The sequence below is a fragment of the Danio aesculapii genome, chromosome 9 (assembly GCF_903798145.1).
Source record: "Danio aesculapii chromosome 9, fDanAes4.1, whole genome shotgun sequence".
NCBI classification, from domain to species: Eukaryota; Metazoa; Chordata; class Actinopteri; order Cypriniformes; family Danionidae; genus Danio; species Danio aesculapii.
In genome coordinates this window covers 11,067,796-11,084,215 of record NC_079443.1, presented here as the reverse complement: position 1 = coordinate 11,084,215, position 16,420 = coordinate 11,067,796, and the positions used below count along the sequence as shown (strand labels likewise).

At 38.0% G+C, this 16,420-nt stretch overlaps 1 protein-coding gene across 1 annotated transcript in view; it reads right to left on the bottom strand.

The window, feature by feature from the left end:
- cfap91 (cilia and flagella associated protein 91) overlaps window positions 1-2,090 on the bottom strand; it is a 66,801-nt gene extending 64,711 nt beyond the window's left edge. The window contains exons 1-2 of the mRNA XM_056465653.1: window positions 2,003-2,090; window positions 1,818-1,894 (exon numbers count right to left, since the gene is read on the bottom strand). Of these exons, the coding sequence (XP_056321628.1) occupies window positions 1,818-1,894; window positions 2,003-2,090 (165 nt within the window). The remainder of the gene's footprint in view (window positions 1-1,817; window positions 1,895-2,002) is intronic.
- Window positions 2,091-16,420: the final 14,330 nt, after the last annotated feature.

Genomic DNA, 16,420 nt, shown 5'->3' with positions numbered 1-16,420 from the left:
ATAACACTTTGAGTAATGTTAATACCCAATTTCTCCAAAACGCTGCAGTAACAAGTCTTTTATCTGAGGTTTAGTATGGGATGTCCTGTATCAGACCTGACCATTGTTTTTTTTTTTCTACATATTTTAAATGAGACATTTCTCCAAATTGGTGCTGTAAAAAAGATTCTTATGTGGTATATATGCATTATAGCATAGGGACATCCAGTATCAGACCCAGATCAGTCTTTTATTTAACTCAACTTTTATTTACTTTATTTAATTCAAACAATGTCTTTATAGCCACTTTAAAGACTTTATAGCTTATTAATAGCACTATTTCACCAAATGCTGCAGTAAGAAGGTTTTTATTATGAGGTATGCATATAATATTGGATGTCCTGTCCATTGTTTTCTTCTGATCATTTAAATGAGGTCTTTCACATGACGTATGCATGTGCATACTGTCGCAGAACCAAGCTTTGTTTATTTTTTCTACTTATTTCTTTATAGCACTTTAAAGTGTGTTAATGGTACATTTCTCCAAAATACTGCAGTAAAACAGGTTTCATATGATGTATGCAAACTGTAGTATTTGACTTCCTGCATCAGATCATATTGTTGTTCTATTCTACTTATAACAAATTAGGTCTTTATAGTCATCTAAAGTGTAATAATGCCTCATATCCCATATACTGAAAGAAGCATACCTTTGTAAAATCTCCTTTAAATTAAATAAACATATATTTGTAACTCAGACAATGTTTTGTTGGACTACTTATATCTGTATTCACTTTCTAAGGATAGCCAAGTTGTATAAACTTGAATTCAACCGTATTTACAATGTACTGTAGTTGGCTAGGAGAAATAGAAACGCATTCCTGGTATTTAGAAATAGTATAATTATTCTGTCCGTTTGATCTGCTATAAAATCAGTTGAAGCAAAAAGATAAACTTAAAGAAAGTACAGAAAAGCCCAGAAACCCATTTCTTAAAACAACAACACTGTCAAAAAAAGAGCTAATAAATTGTTTAATAAAGCATACGTGGCAGGAAAGAGGGAGAAACTGATATTTCGTTATAATCTTTCTGTTCTGGGCGAAATGGGCGCTCTGTGGAGCGTTCTCTGTGTGGCTGCTGACATTACCGTAATCCTAATAATACGCGCGCACCGAAATTTAAATCGCGGCTGGCTTGACTGTGTTTTTCCGAACCGCGGCTGGCTTGACCGCAGTATAATATCTTATAAAAAATTTAGCGGTGTGGTAAAAATCAGTCAATGGATGAGGAATACACCATTTCATTAATGACATGAACACATTTCATGCTTTAAAAATTAATTATACTCCTATAAATACGAACTTCACTCTAAAAAAAACATCTAAGATTTGAATACTGAAATGTTTTTAAATGAGTTTCTTGCATGTGGGACAGCAGTTGGCACCAAGTCTGTAGAATTGCCCACATATTAAAAAAGTTATTATCGAAAGTCTTATCTTATCTTAGACAAATGTGTTTACGCAATTTTATGTCATCGGAGTTGACAGTCCTCCTCGGACATGAACTCAGTTGACATGTGATGACTTTTTTAGAGACTAGTGCACTCCAACGGACAATGACGTCAAAATCCGTTGGGAAATGTCAGTTCAAGTTGTGACAATAAATATAGTCTCTGCAACACCTGAAGCATTACTGACACGATGACCTCTGCTAGGTAATCGTAATTTAGTTGTTTAGTGTATAATTACATTCACTCCAAGCTCACAGATATGTGAATATAATATTGTTTTTTTTTTTTTTTATGAACAAGACTAATGTGGGTCTTTCTCTCATCTTACCATTCGATCAAGTGAGGCTTGAGCTCGGATGTTTTCTCTCCCGTGATCCACATCAGCCGACAATGTATATACCGGATCTGAAACGGTACCATCATTTCAATACATTTTCTTTATCGTGTAGGATCATATAACATGCCTGTTTTGTTCTAATGGTTTGGTACTACGTTTTCACACCATAAACTCACCGTACAAGTAATCATAAGTCCTCTGCTGTCTGAAACCCTTATTGCCCTCATTTTCTTGTGAAATGTGCGTGTCACAGAGGACGCTCATGTCTGCTTAAGCCTTAGTTTTTATTTGCAAAGCGATAGGGGGCAACTGTTACCAGGGAGATCTCAAACATCCGATCACCTCAGTACCGCTATGACATCGCTAGAGGGCGGTCGGGTCACGACATCAAAACATCATACAGTAGGTTTCCCCTTGGAAATGTTGTTTTTCCGGTCTGGTGATTTGATTTATTAGCTTCTTTTTATTTTTTCGCCTATAACAGAAGCTTATATGGATTTGTATTATGTCATGTGCAGAGAAACGTTAGGGTAGGCACAGTTTCCCTGGTAGCCTATTGATGCTTTGGTATTTTTGAATCATCAACAAATGTCATATTACAGTATTAAAGAGTATACCTTTTAAAGAATATTTAGGATGATCCTTCCCTTACAAAGTTGCCAATATACAGGTCAGGTCTCCCCCTCAGAATAAATTAAATCAACAAAAAAAAAAATAAATAAATAAATAAAAATAGTAGCCTGAAGGTAAAAAAGTCAATGGAAGTATTTTTTGGAGTCTGACATGAAAAAAGCTGGGTTTCACACAATTCCTTCATGTTGTCCTAAAACAATTCGTTAATTAAACAAATCAATAAAGTTAATGGTTTTTACAAATTTAAGAGAATTGAACATGACACAATTAAGTTGTCCCTTTTAGGATAACTTAAGATTTGTGTTGTTTCAACTCATTTTAAATAAGTAGTTTGAACAAGCAGCAAAAGTCATTTTCTGAGTGTATGTAAATGGGTGCAGAGTTAGGGGTTGTGCTGGACAAACATCAAAATGCCTTCAATTTGATGCTACAGTTGCTGGAAACCAGTGCAAATTGATGTTTGGTGTGGCATGTCTTTGGTTCATTAAAGACCAACCTCGATGCCACAAACTAGATGCAGAGGTTTATATTACTGACTGGAAGGCCTGCCAAGAGAGCATTAGAATAATCCATCCTGAATATAACAAGAACCTACAGTAAAAACAAGGCCTAATTTTCCTAACACTGATTTGGGATCTAATGTTGCTGGCTGCTCTGGAGGAATTTACGGTCGGGGATGTCCCTAACTGGAGGGAAGAAGTTCTGATTAAGTGCTGGGTTGGCTGAAACAAGTAGTTTTGTCCTGTCAGATTCGAGTAAGAATCTTTAAGCTTCCATAGAAGAAAGAGAATGGGTCCCACAATTGAGCCCTTAGGCACCCATCTCTATAAGACACCCTAAAGCATTGTAGGTTTACCTATTTATTATATATGTAGTTTATACCTAGGTTTTCATTTATGATCATGAGTTCACAGATTTTAATTTAAAAAAAATCTGTTAATGAGATCAGATTAATCTCTCAGAGTGCAATGACCATTGCTTGTCAACCAGAGGTCCCCAAACACATATTTAAACAGTATATACTTGTGTACCCTAATAGCTTGTGGATTGTATCGTTTTTGTCTTGACATTCTTTTGAAAATGACACTACCCTTTACCTTGATTACTCCTCTTGACTCTAGATTTGATTCTTTGTTTCCACCTTTGTTTATATGGGTCTATAATACTCATCCGAACATGCTAATTTGCAGAACATTTAGTCATAATCACCTTGATTCATTCCCAGAGGAAACTTTGCTTGTCAGAAGATTGTTTTGCCATATAATGAGTTTTAAGTTTACGGAAAAGTGTAATAGCAGTTTAATTGTGTTGATTTCTAATAACAAGTTGTGACACTGCTGAAATCTCTTAATACTTGGTTATGATGGCTGTAATAGGCCTTCGTCATGCAATTTCCTCTCCTATTGTAATACATCCTAAAGTGAACTGAATCAATATGAACACATTTTCTTAATAATCATTAGCGTGAGGAATAAACTTGTGAATTTAGTTTTTTTTCAGCTTGTGGTTTGGTGAACTGAAACTGCTTGAAACCCCGCTTGGTAGAAAAGTAACTTGCATCTAATGGCAATCTTTTGTCTGCTGTTGTGATAGACTGAACAGAGAGCTGGTGAGATACATGCTCACAAGCTCACACAACAACCGAAAGTAACTCCTCCTAGTAGCTCCTCCATTACACTGCATTTCGCAGCAGATGATCTGACTTGCCGTAAGTCACACAGCCTTCACAGAACCATTTCAGTGCATTTTTTTTGTTTGTGGCTTGTGCTTTTTACTTCTACCACATTAAATGTGTGTTTGTGTAGGTGTGTGTTCAGAGAGAAAACACAGCGGAGTTACAAACAAGCCTTTACTTTATTCAGCACATTACTTTTGCATTTGAACACTTAACCTGATTCAGAAAATAACTTATGCCTTGATACCAAGATTTGGACGAGGTATCTAAAAGTCATGTTTCAATATGAACTTAAACATTTTTTCTCAAATTCCATGAGGACCAATCTGTGTTCAGTTACTATTCATTTTAAAACTTGTTTATACTTTAATGAAACATAAATATGTACAATGAAAGAGCAACCTCAGAGCAATACATGTTTTCCACTGGCCCACTTTAGCACAGGTGACTTCTGGGAAGATTCCTTGCAGTTGTGAGTTGCTCACAATGTCATTCAGAAAAAACAACACATTCTAAAAATACAGTTTCCAAAAAAGCTTTTCAAGTAATGCAAATAAAAGAACCGTTTTGGCATCTTGGATTTGGAAACAGTTGTTTTAAACTGAACATAGTACTTTTTTAAAGAATTGTTAAGTGAACATTTGGCAAATAAATGATTTATGTTTATTTTTTTCTTGGTGTCAGGAATATTTTAGTAATATATATAGCTTTTTAAACACTTTTGCCTCTAGAAATTTCCATGGATAAAGTCCCATGTGAAGCAGAAGGTTGGAGACACTTTTATTTCAGTATGTTGATGTACTTTCCAACTGAAAACTGAATATTAAGTAGTCGGTGGGGCTTTCTTTTGCACCTCATTCCCTATAGCAAGCTAAGGATTAAAGGGTCATGGTTAAGAACATTGGGCAAGAAGCTGTCAAACTGACCTCAACAGAGAAGGAAGGCCACTCTAACATGGAAGCAAATGAGCAGACTTTGATTGAAGGTTGGCAAAACAAATTAATTTTTTTATTGGATAACTATTAATTGTTCACCTAAGGAAAAACAGTGTGCGCTAGCAAAATAAAGATTTTTTAGCAAAATTTTGATCTCAAACAGACTTTTTAGAATGCAATGGTTACTAAAGTAACCCCCGTTCCCCGATGGGGGGACCGGAAATGCTTTGTGGAAAACGTCCACTATGAGGATTTTGTCAGAATCCAATCATCTGAAAGAGTAATGAAATGGGCCCAATGAAATGCAAATGAGGTTGGCAGCGTCAGCGAGCGCAGCTGGTGTCAATTACAATTAATCTTGGGATAAAGGACGCAGCTCATGCCATGCCAAGACATCCTTTTCTAGCTGAAATAGCCTTTTACAGCTAACCGCTAAGGGGGCAATCGTCTTGTGGCGAAAGAAACATAGCATTTCTGTTCCCCCCTTGGGGAACAAGGGTTACTTAAGTAACCATTGCGTTCCCCATCGGGAGGGGAACTTCAGTGCTATGTGGAAAAACATCACTATAGGGAAATCTATGAAAAACGCCATAACGATTGAACCTTACTATGTCTCTAGTGAGAGGTTATGACAAGCTACAGCATGAGCTATGAGCAGTCCTCAACAAGCTACAGTATGAGCAGTTCTTCAACGTGTCCCCTGCCCCTTATTTGCCTTACTTCCCTGAGAAGTTTTATAGGTTTAGATATATTTTTTTCAGGGAGTCGTAAAATACACCTAGTTAATTTCTCGAAATTGAAAAAAAATGACAGTACGTTGGTAAAGCGTGCAGTCCCGATAGGGAGGACGCTGCGGAGGCCACCTGCTGCCCCAAATGGGGAGACCTGGTGGCAATAAGACCCATGAACTAGCACTGAGAAGGGGGAGTACTCACATGAAAAGATGGTTAGCGGGGAGGGAAGACACTAGCTCGCCTAGGAGGGTGGACTACATATGACCAGCGGGCATGCCGACAACATAACGGGCCAACACCTGACTCCTTTGCGGAGTCAGATGCTGGGGGCCTCGGAGGAACTCTGCAGTGTTTGCCAAGTGGGGAACTCAACTGACAAAGCGAGACAAGCACACGCATCTCTGTGTTAGAGAAAAAGGTTGCAGCAAGCGTTTTTACAACACCTAACCAATTTTCCTAATTCACCGGTGTTTCTCAGCACACATGAGGAAATCGGCTCCCCTTAAGATTAAAAAATCTCGCAATGTATTAGGTGTCGCCTAGCCCGCAGCTCTACAATGTCTGTTAGAGAGGCGCCGCATGTTAACGCCAAGAAGATTGCATGCCTCCGAGTGGACTGCGCTCTCACCCAGGGAGGGACCATCATGAGGAGAGTTGAAATACAGGTCCGATTGAGCCAGAGAGGTTTAATAAACAGACCAGTTCCTCGTCCTCCTTGACTTTACACAGTATATGTGAGAGTACTCTCACTGGTGAATGTGTATTACGCACACCCCGGGTCCAGCTGTGTAGCCAGTGCACACCCGTAACAGCTGGACAGCCAGAGGTGGAGTCTCCATTTTACCAGACGTGAGCTGCCGTGAGAGCGCATTGGCGGCACGGTTGAGCTCGGCGGGGAAAAATGAGATGCAGCGATTCAGCCACGGATGACTCTGGTGGAGCAGGCAGCAAACGAGCTGAGACATGTGGCGAACGTGGATACCCCGCGTGCGGTTGATATATGCCAATGTCGCTGTGCTGTCTATCCTGACCAGCATGTGTTTCCCCTCTAGCACTAGTAAAAAAAAACAGCGCAGCGCGAGACACACTGCCGACAGCTACAGGCAATTAAAATGCCAATGCAACCAGGTTCCTACCACGGACCCGCAGCTGCATGCTCGCAACGACACACAACCCCCTAGCACAACTGGAAGCATACGTCGAAACAATGACATGCTTGGACACTTGTACTAGAGGCATGCAGGCCTGAAACGCAGGGTCCATCCAGAGACTGAGGGGCGCGGGCTACACAGTGGAGTGACAGTCACCCGTCCTGTTTGTGACCGCGTGGCCATGTGGCATCTTGGTATCCGATCTTGAAGCCAATGCTGAAGCGGCCTCTCTATGGAGCACTCAAACGGCGAGACAGTAGCTGCGGATGCCATATGTTTCAAGAGCCGCGGAGTGCAGCGCAGAGTGGGAGGGTTGATCCGGAGAGCAATGGGTCCCTCGGAAGAGCAGGAGGCGATAGACTCACCTCGCACCCAGGCTCCGGAAGAGGGGCCGGAAGTGTGAGAGAAGGGAGACCGTCCTCCCACACCCCGTGAGCCACTGGCAAAGTGCACAGGTCCTGCGAGCTGGAAGGCATAGCGTACCACACTGGCAGTGTTCTGGCTTGTCACCTCCGGGGGACGAGGAAAAATGCTCTTTCTTTTGAGGATTTGATTGCCTTTTTTTAAACGCCGTTGGATGAAGAGCCTGGCCCCCCAATAGGGAAAGAGCAAGTTCCCTCTTCTCCAGATGGGTCTTCACCGCCATGAATTCCTGGGTGAATTCACCGACTGTGTCACCGAACAAGCCAGCTTGGGGATATGGGTGTGTTAAGAAAGCGAACTTTGTCAACATCAAGCATATCAGCCAGGTTTAGCCAGAGGTGGCGTTCCTGGACCACTAATTTGGCCATCGTCCTTACCAAGGCACACGCAGCCAACTTGGTGGTACACAGAGCATAGTTGGTTGCGGTGCGGAGCTCGTGCTTGGACCTGGGTCGGAACCACCCTCGTGCAGCAGGGCCAGCGCCTGCGCTTGGTAGCGCTGGTAGGTGGCCATAGCATGCAAGACAAAAGCAGCCTGTCTGCGGCTGTGTGGCTTTGGTTCCGAGCTCGGAGGCAGATAACCTACACGCCTTGGATGGGAGACAAGGCTGACCCCGTGAGGTCTGGGTGGTGAGGGCGGAGGTGCATGCAGATCGTGCAGAGAAAAGTCCTCTCCAAAACTGCGTGAGCCTACTGTGCACTTCTGAGAAGAAGGGGATGGGAGGCTAGAAGGTCTTGCCTCTTTTACGTCCTCCACATAACACCCATCCAGTTGGTCCGGCCACATGGCTGGGGGATAAACCACGCAGTTATCATGCATGTTATCATGTCTGCTTCTAGATCCGATGCCGTACTCACTGCCCTGGAGGGAGGGAGCAGGTTCGAATCCTCATCAGACAATGACAGCCCGTCCTCTAATGCAGCGATGGACATCTGATCCTCAGTGTCATCAAGTGAGACGGCAACCATCCGAGGACGGATCGCGAGAGGTCCGCGAGCCCGAGGGCAGCGGATTTACTCCCACTGTGACCCTCAGATCCGCCTTTTTGCAAGAGCAAGCCTCAATCTTAACTCTGCAACAGACATACCACCACAGTAATGGCATGCACTGCCCACGAGCATCCAGAAATGCACTGTCGACGTCTTGAAAAAGCAAAAAAGACTTACCGCTCGGAGGACCGGACCTAAAAGAACGCCAGGCAAGGAGAAACCCAGCTCAATCATCTGCCGCTGCGTATCACATACTCTAGACCAGGAGAAGCAGCCTGCTTACTCGTTCTCTCTCTCTGTGCAAGATTCACTTGGAGAAAACCCCTCGAAGACTCTCGAAAGCTTAGGTAAAAGCTCTGAGAGCGAAAAGGATGTCTCTGGCGTGGCACAAGCTGCATCTTGTAATGTATATTGACGCCAGCTGTTCACTCTGATGGCATTTCTCATCTCAGATGATTGGATTCTGACGAAATCCCAATAGTGGAAGTTTTCACATAGCATTGAAATTCTCCTCCCGATGGGGAACCAAAGATCACAAGAGAATTTTTATTTTCCATCCCATTTCCTTTTTTACTTCAACAGATCATCAATATAACATTTTTAGCTAAATCTGTGGTCTCTAAAATTATTCATTGCACATTTTTTTAATGATTGGCATCCCTTGAGAATAAAAACATATATATGAAGTGGTTCTTGATAATACAATAAGGTCTTATGAAACAAAATTGTAAGTCAGCGAAAGCAATCAGAACATATACATACTATACTAGTGTACAATTATTATTACCTTCAATCCACAGTCCAGCAAACAGTCTCGAGTGCATTCATGCCAGTCGATTTCAGCCACATAATGACATAGTTTTTGCATTAGCTCACATCTTAGCAGACGTTTGTTTACATCAGAAAGGGAAGTTTGTATTGTTAATCGGAATGGTACTTTGGTTCCTCCGAATGCTGTAACTTATATAAAACAATTAATATTGCATTTGATCTAAATTGATAAGGTTACTTCACAGATCGCTAGCCTTTGATAGTCATAAGGAAACATTCATGATCCAGACTGTATTTAAGTATGTTTGCATACTTATTTTTGCATTGAAACATATTATTTCATCTTTTTTAAATATGACGTACATTTAACATGTATTAAAAAATGAAAAAAATAAAATCATTACTAGTACTAATGATTATTTTAGAGACAAATGAATTGTATGGAATACTGAAATTGTAGCATTAACATTTTAATTATATTGTATTCGTTGTCATGGTGACATTGTTTTTTTTTTCTCCACCACAGTATTTAACTCAAGTTTAGTTATTAAAAATCAATTATATCGAGTTAGGGTTAGGTAGGGTTAGGGTTAGGGTTAGGGTTAGTAAATAGTTGAATTGTAAAAAAAAACTTAACATAAAAATGTATGGCAACTGTCATCCGTGCTTTTTTAGTTGACTCCTCTTCGAGTGCAGCGCTTTGGTTAAAAAAGGATTCAACTCAAAAGAGCTGTGCTGATGAAAAAATCTACATAAGGTGCTGATCAAATGATTGCAAAGTCATACAAGTATATTCAAAATATAAATGATTGACGTTTTTACAGATTGCAGCAAATTAAGCAAATACATTCAAAATTACAATGTTTCAGTTCCTTTATGCTTCAAGTTTTAGCATCATCAGTCAACAGACAAAATATGTTTTATTAAACTATTATAGTAACCCACGTATAAACAATGTTATCAGGCTGAACACACTCATAATGTAAATAATGTTCAAGTTTTTTCAAAGACTACTTGTGTTCGGGAGCATTCATGTTAATTTTTAGCCTGGATGTGTTTATAATAATGTTTGGCCTGTTTTTTCACTCTCTAAGGGATGAATGACTTGCATTTTACCAATGACAAGGGACCACAGTTTCCGGTTTAAAATCTTCTTTTAATTTCCCTTGAAGAAAAAAAATCCCCAAGGGCCTGAGGGTGAGTCAGTTTAAAGAGATTATTCACACAAAAAATGTATTCTGTCCCCTTTAATTAATTTATAAATAAATTATAAATAAATGAATTTACTCACTCTTAACTGGTTGAAAACCCTGTTTGAGCTTCTTTTTTTCTGTCGAACACAAAAGAAAGATATTTTGAAAAATGCTGGTTACTACCACCAATTATCTTACATAATTAGTATAGAAGTCAATGGGTCCTAGCGTTCATCCAAAATATCTTCTTTTGTGTTCAACAGAACAAAGAAACTCATAAAACACACACACACAAAAACTTACATTACTAATGCTTTGCTTCTTAGACTTTACACACCTGAAACTTGCCTACAGCACTTATTCACTGTTCGCTCTTATAGTTGTGTAAATTGTTTCCTTGTCCTCATTTGTAAGTCACTTTGGATAAAGTGTCTGCTAATGACTAAATGTAAATGTAAAACCACAAAAAAGGAGAGTACTGTAAATGATGAGGTTATTTTCATTTTTGTCGAACTATCTCTTTAAAGTCTCCAAGAAATCAAAACTAACCATATACATTTTTTAACTTGCATTGCTAGTTTTGCGGTGAACAATTAATCTGTGCATGTCATTAACCCTTTAACTGCCAGATTTACCTAATGGTTGACTATATTTTGACTGATTTATGTAATGACTGTTAAAGTCATTTAAAGAATCACTGTTTTAAATAATGGTTTACACACACAGATTTTTTTGTAAACCAACAAAGCTATCAAACGTAATCTTGTTTCACTACTACACTTGATTTGTTTTAATTGTAAAAAAAAAAAAAGTGTGTAAATCAGAATCTGAAATATTTTATGGCATACTTCAAAAAACAAAGATGATTAGTATTCAAACATGTTTTATTTTCAATATATTTTAAAAATAAATTGGTCTTACATTATTTTTCATACAATGCTCAGCATAACTCAGCATGGAGTGCACCCCATTTTGAAAAGGAATATTTTTATCCATTTCTCGGTGAATATAGGCAATGAATTTTGGTGCATTTAAACAAAACAGATTTATTAAACAGATATATTTATTAAAATAATATTTTAGTCACCAAACATATTTCGAAATTGAAAGATAAACAATTAAAAAATTACAACCAACAAAATTTTAACTAGGGCACAGTGGCGCAGTAGGTAGTGCTGTCGCCTCACAGCAAGAAGGTTGCTGGTTCGGACCTCGGCTGGGTCAGTTGGCGTTTCTGTGTGGAGTTTGCACGTTCTCCCTGCGTTCGCGTGGGTTTGCTGTGGGTGCACCGGTTTCCCCCACAGTCCAAAGACATGCGGTACAGGTGAATTAGGTAAGCTAAATTGTCCGTAGTGTATGAGTGTGTGTGGATGTTTCCCAGAGATGGGTTGCAGCTGGAAGGGCATCCACTGCGTAAAAAAACATGCTGGATAAGTTGGCGGTTCATTCCGCTGTGACGACCCCAGATTAATAAAAGGACTAAGCCGAAAAGAAAATGAATGAATAAATGAATGAATGAAAATTTCGACTAAATTTTTTAAAATTAATTAATTTATTTATTTATTTTGCTTCTCTTGATTTTTCCTCTTTATTAAATTTATATTTAATATGTTTCTATAACATATAAATTTGGGTGTACTAGTTTTTTGAACTAGTTTTTGTAGTTTTGTTAGATAAGCTCCAGATTTGGCTTCAATACTGACTAATCGAATGTATATGCACAAGTATAATATTGTATAGCTTCCTATTAAAATATGAATTTAAAAGAGAGATTTGTGAGGGGAGTATTAATATAGACTGAGCACTGTATGTATTAATTCCAGTATTTTTACCATAAACCGACATATCAACCATTTGGTAGAGGCTGATATTTTTAAAATTATGGGATGTGTTGAAAAAAATGCATTGAATGTGTTAACTAGCAACATTAGGAGTTAAGAAATGCAATCATTTTTTTTTTCTTAGTTAAAATGTTAAGAAAAAAAATGGTTTGCTCTTCTAATTTTTAATTGAAATCTAAAAATACACTTCCCTGTTTTTTTTTTTTCCGTTAAATTGTCAGATTATGTATATTTTAGGAATTGGGGATGCAAACATATTTAACCACGCTGCTCCAACTGTCAATTTTGACAACAAACAGAAATTGTGAGGAAGAGGAGTCTGTTAGGGGTTAATAACTCCCCAAGCCCCTTTCCCGATCTTTCTGAATTAAACCCCTACTTCACTGCATCCATTGAACTCGTAGTAGAAAAACAAGCCATGCCCACTGTTTGCTCATTTAATATTCCGTTTCTATAGGAACTGTCAAAATAGATTGGAGGAACTATGACATCACCTTGTAGGCCAATCGGCTGCTAGCATAAAACTGGTTCCCTCGATAAAATCGGGCCTATTTTCCCATAGGCTTTTCGAAGATTGCAGATAATAAGATTTGTGTTCAAACACTGTTCACACTTACACGTTTTGTCCAACCGGATAATCCTCACACGAAAATATAACTTTTAGCACTTTTGGATCTTAAATGCAAACACCAGAACTGAAAAGCTAACATTAGGCTATAAATGGACTACAGTGCCTTCAGGGCGCTTGCCTGTGATGTCGGCACACCCTGCTACAGACAACTTTTCAATCTTATTTTTAGAAAAATGGTCCATGACAAAGATTTACTCTCTTGGATGATTATGTTATAATCCTCGCTATATGTTATAAACAATTTTTTTTTTTTTTTTACGTGGGAACTACATTTGTTTTGCTTTACTGTTGTTGTAAAAGTTTTATAACACATACTGTATGTTTTATAAATGTACCAATGTATGATTATCATAATACATGTTCAAATAAGTGTATCTCTCGCGTTAATATGCCTGATTTCTGTCTAAGGTAAGTGGGCTGTGAGTCTATCAAATGTCTGCAAGTTCCATCATGGATAGAGAACAACATTCAATATTACTTTTTTTACAGTGAAGTACAGCAAAAAGCAGACCAAACAGTCACATATGCTATACATTTTAAGGAGGAGTGTAAATATTGCAGTTATGATAGAGTTAAATGTGTTCAGATAAGAAAAACAAATGCAGAAAAAAAAACAGATCACGTTAATATGAGAAATTTATTCACACATTTGCATTACTGAGAGCAGGAAAGAGACAGGCTGCACTGGTAAGCAGTACCTTTATAAAATCATTTTATTAAAATAAATGATCAACAAATTCATCTGTCCTGATGGTCTCTACAAGAAGGCATTATCTACACACAATATGAATTCCCAATTAGAAAAATACTACAAACAATAAAATACTATATATAAATAGCAGACAAATCCAAATGCCCAACACAAGGAAGCTGCGTTCCAAACCAGCTCAGCTCGATGAAGTACTGTATAATGTCTCTGATACCACCGGTAGTCCCATTTAGCAACTTGATAGCAACCGTCTTTTTAAAAAAACGTAATCGATTTAAATAATCAAGAATGTGATGTAACTGATGTGTTTTATATCATAGAATAAAACGTGAAAGTTGAGTTTGTGGTAGGCACAAACTTCATTTAAGCCATTTAATCGATATCCCATTAAAAAAACCCATTGACTTTGGGACGAGGGAACCAGAACTGCTAAACTGCTAACTCGCTTCTGGATTTTTGGATACAAATTGAGGTCATAGTTCCTCCACTCTATATGAAAAAAAAAATAACGGTCACAGTTTCCGGATCATGGGGACTTTGATATCAGATTTTCATTTTTGAGATAAACTAGCTCTTTGATGACCTATATATTTACAATATTATTATCTATCTGTTTACTCACACAATATGACATATCATGTGTGGTCATCAAAATAAACCAAGCTCAAGCTTAAACCCACAGCACCAAGACACTGAGGACTCCAGAAGACCACAGCTTTGCATGCTGGTAGAATAGACAAACCACAGTACAGTACATTTATTATTAGTCTCAGATTATATTTTCCTTTTATAATAATTCCCTGTTAAACTTCCTCTGCCACCTGCTGCCAGCTCATTCTCAAACATTGTTTGGACGGTGACTGTTCTTACCAAACTAATAATAACCCTGCTAATAATAAGTGGATTTTCTTAGATATCCATGCTTACATACATGGAATGTTTCTCAAATTGTTTGATTTAAGCTATTTTTTATAAACAATTAAAGTCAGAACAAAAGTGAACACAGTAGCGCTACAAACACTTTGGATGTTTGTGCAAGGGGGGAGGTGTTGAAAATGAAGCTTTTGTTATATGTCAGCAGAAAAAGGTCACTTCTGACTGCAGTGCAGATTGCAGAGAGTGTGTGCATTTTAATCTGTATCGCTTCATCTCACCACACCAGCACACACATATGATCTGACAACGGCTAATATCTATATGTGATTGGAGGGGGGCATGGCTCACCACATCCTGTGTATCTGTCTAACCTATGCACAACATCTGCACAAAAAAAATTCACTGACAATGCTGTTTTTCATAACCTCATTACAACAAACAAGGATTGTCCAGCAACCGAAATCTTCAGAATCTGCTAAATTCCACCTTGCGACGCATGAATATAAAAGCCACTTTATTGATTTACTCTAGAAAAGCTTGTATAAAAATGAACATTTACTCACCTAAATGGTTCCAAACCTTTATGAGTTTCTTTATTCTGTTGAATTCAAAAGAAGATATTTTGAAGAATGAAGATAAGTAGGAAAAACAAATACTATGGAAGTCAATGGTTACAGGTTTCTTGCTTATTTCTAAATATCTTCCTTTGTGTTCATCAGAAGAAGGAAAGTGTAACTACACACAACATGACAAGATTCAATCGACAAGCAATTTGTGTGTCCGCACCAAACACGACTCATCAGAAACGTTTAAATACCAGCCATTCGTATTTAACCTATTTAACGTTATAGGCTTGGTGAGTCACAGTTCTAAATTTCAGTTTCAATCTGTTTGCTATAGTTATTTTATTTTCAGGATCTAAGGTGAACTTTCTGCTTGTGTTTCAGTATGGAATTAAATGTCATGTAAATTGGTGTTCAAACTCACATTAGTAGTATTTAACACTGACTAAAGCTCATAATCAGTACCTGAGGAGATCATTGTCATAGTAGATCATGCTGTTGTTTTGCCACGAAGTCGCTGAAATAGAAACTGTTTCTAAAATAGACATTTTGCACTTCGCTGTCGTGGATGGTTAGAACCATCTCTTTTAAAAATATATACATTTATTATTATTATTATTATTATTATTATTATTATTATTATTATTATTATTCATTTATTTTCAATGTGTGAATTATTATTATTATTATTTATTTTCAATGTGTGAATTATTATTATTATTATTATTATTGTTGTTGTTGTTGTTATTCATTTATTTATTTTCTTTTCGGCTTAGTTCCTTTATTAATCAGGGGTCACCACAGCGGAATAAGCCACCAACTTATCCAGCATGTTTTTACACAGCGGATGCCCTTCCAGCTGCAACCCTACACTGGGAATAATATACATACATATATACATATATATATGTAAATAATAATAATTATTATTACTTTTATGTCTGTATTGGACTATGGCGATGTTATTTATATGCATGCATCCTCTCAGAGTTTGCATGATTTACACACTGTTTACCATGGTGCACTGAGGCTTATAACAAATCTTATTATGTATCCCATCATTAAATCAGTCATCTGCACATCAATAACTGTCTGGTTTAGCTCAGCTACTAAATATGACCTCCAAAGACTACATCAAATAGTTCAGACTGCTGAGCGAATCTCCAGTACAACTCTTCATACTCCCCAAGAACTGTACTTATTCAGAGCGAGCAAAAGGGCTGCCAAAATCACTCTGGGCTGCTCCCACCCAGCACCAGAACAGCCCAACACAGATACAGGCTTTCTTCCCTCAGGCAATCCATTTCATGAACACTTGATGATAATAATTGTGGAACCAACATCACTACTTGCTATACACTTTTATACACATATACACTTATTTAACAACACACTTTACATGGCAATTTCACATAACAGCTGCACATATAACGTTGTATATAGTAATATAGCTCAACATACACTTGTCA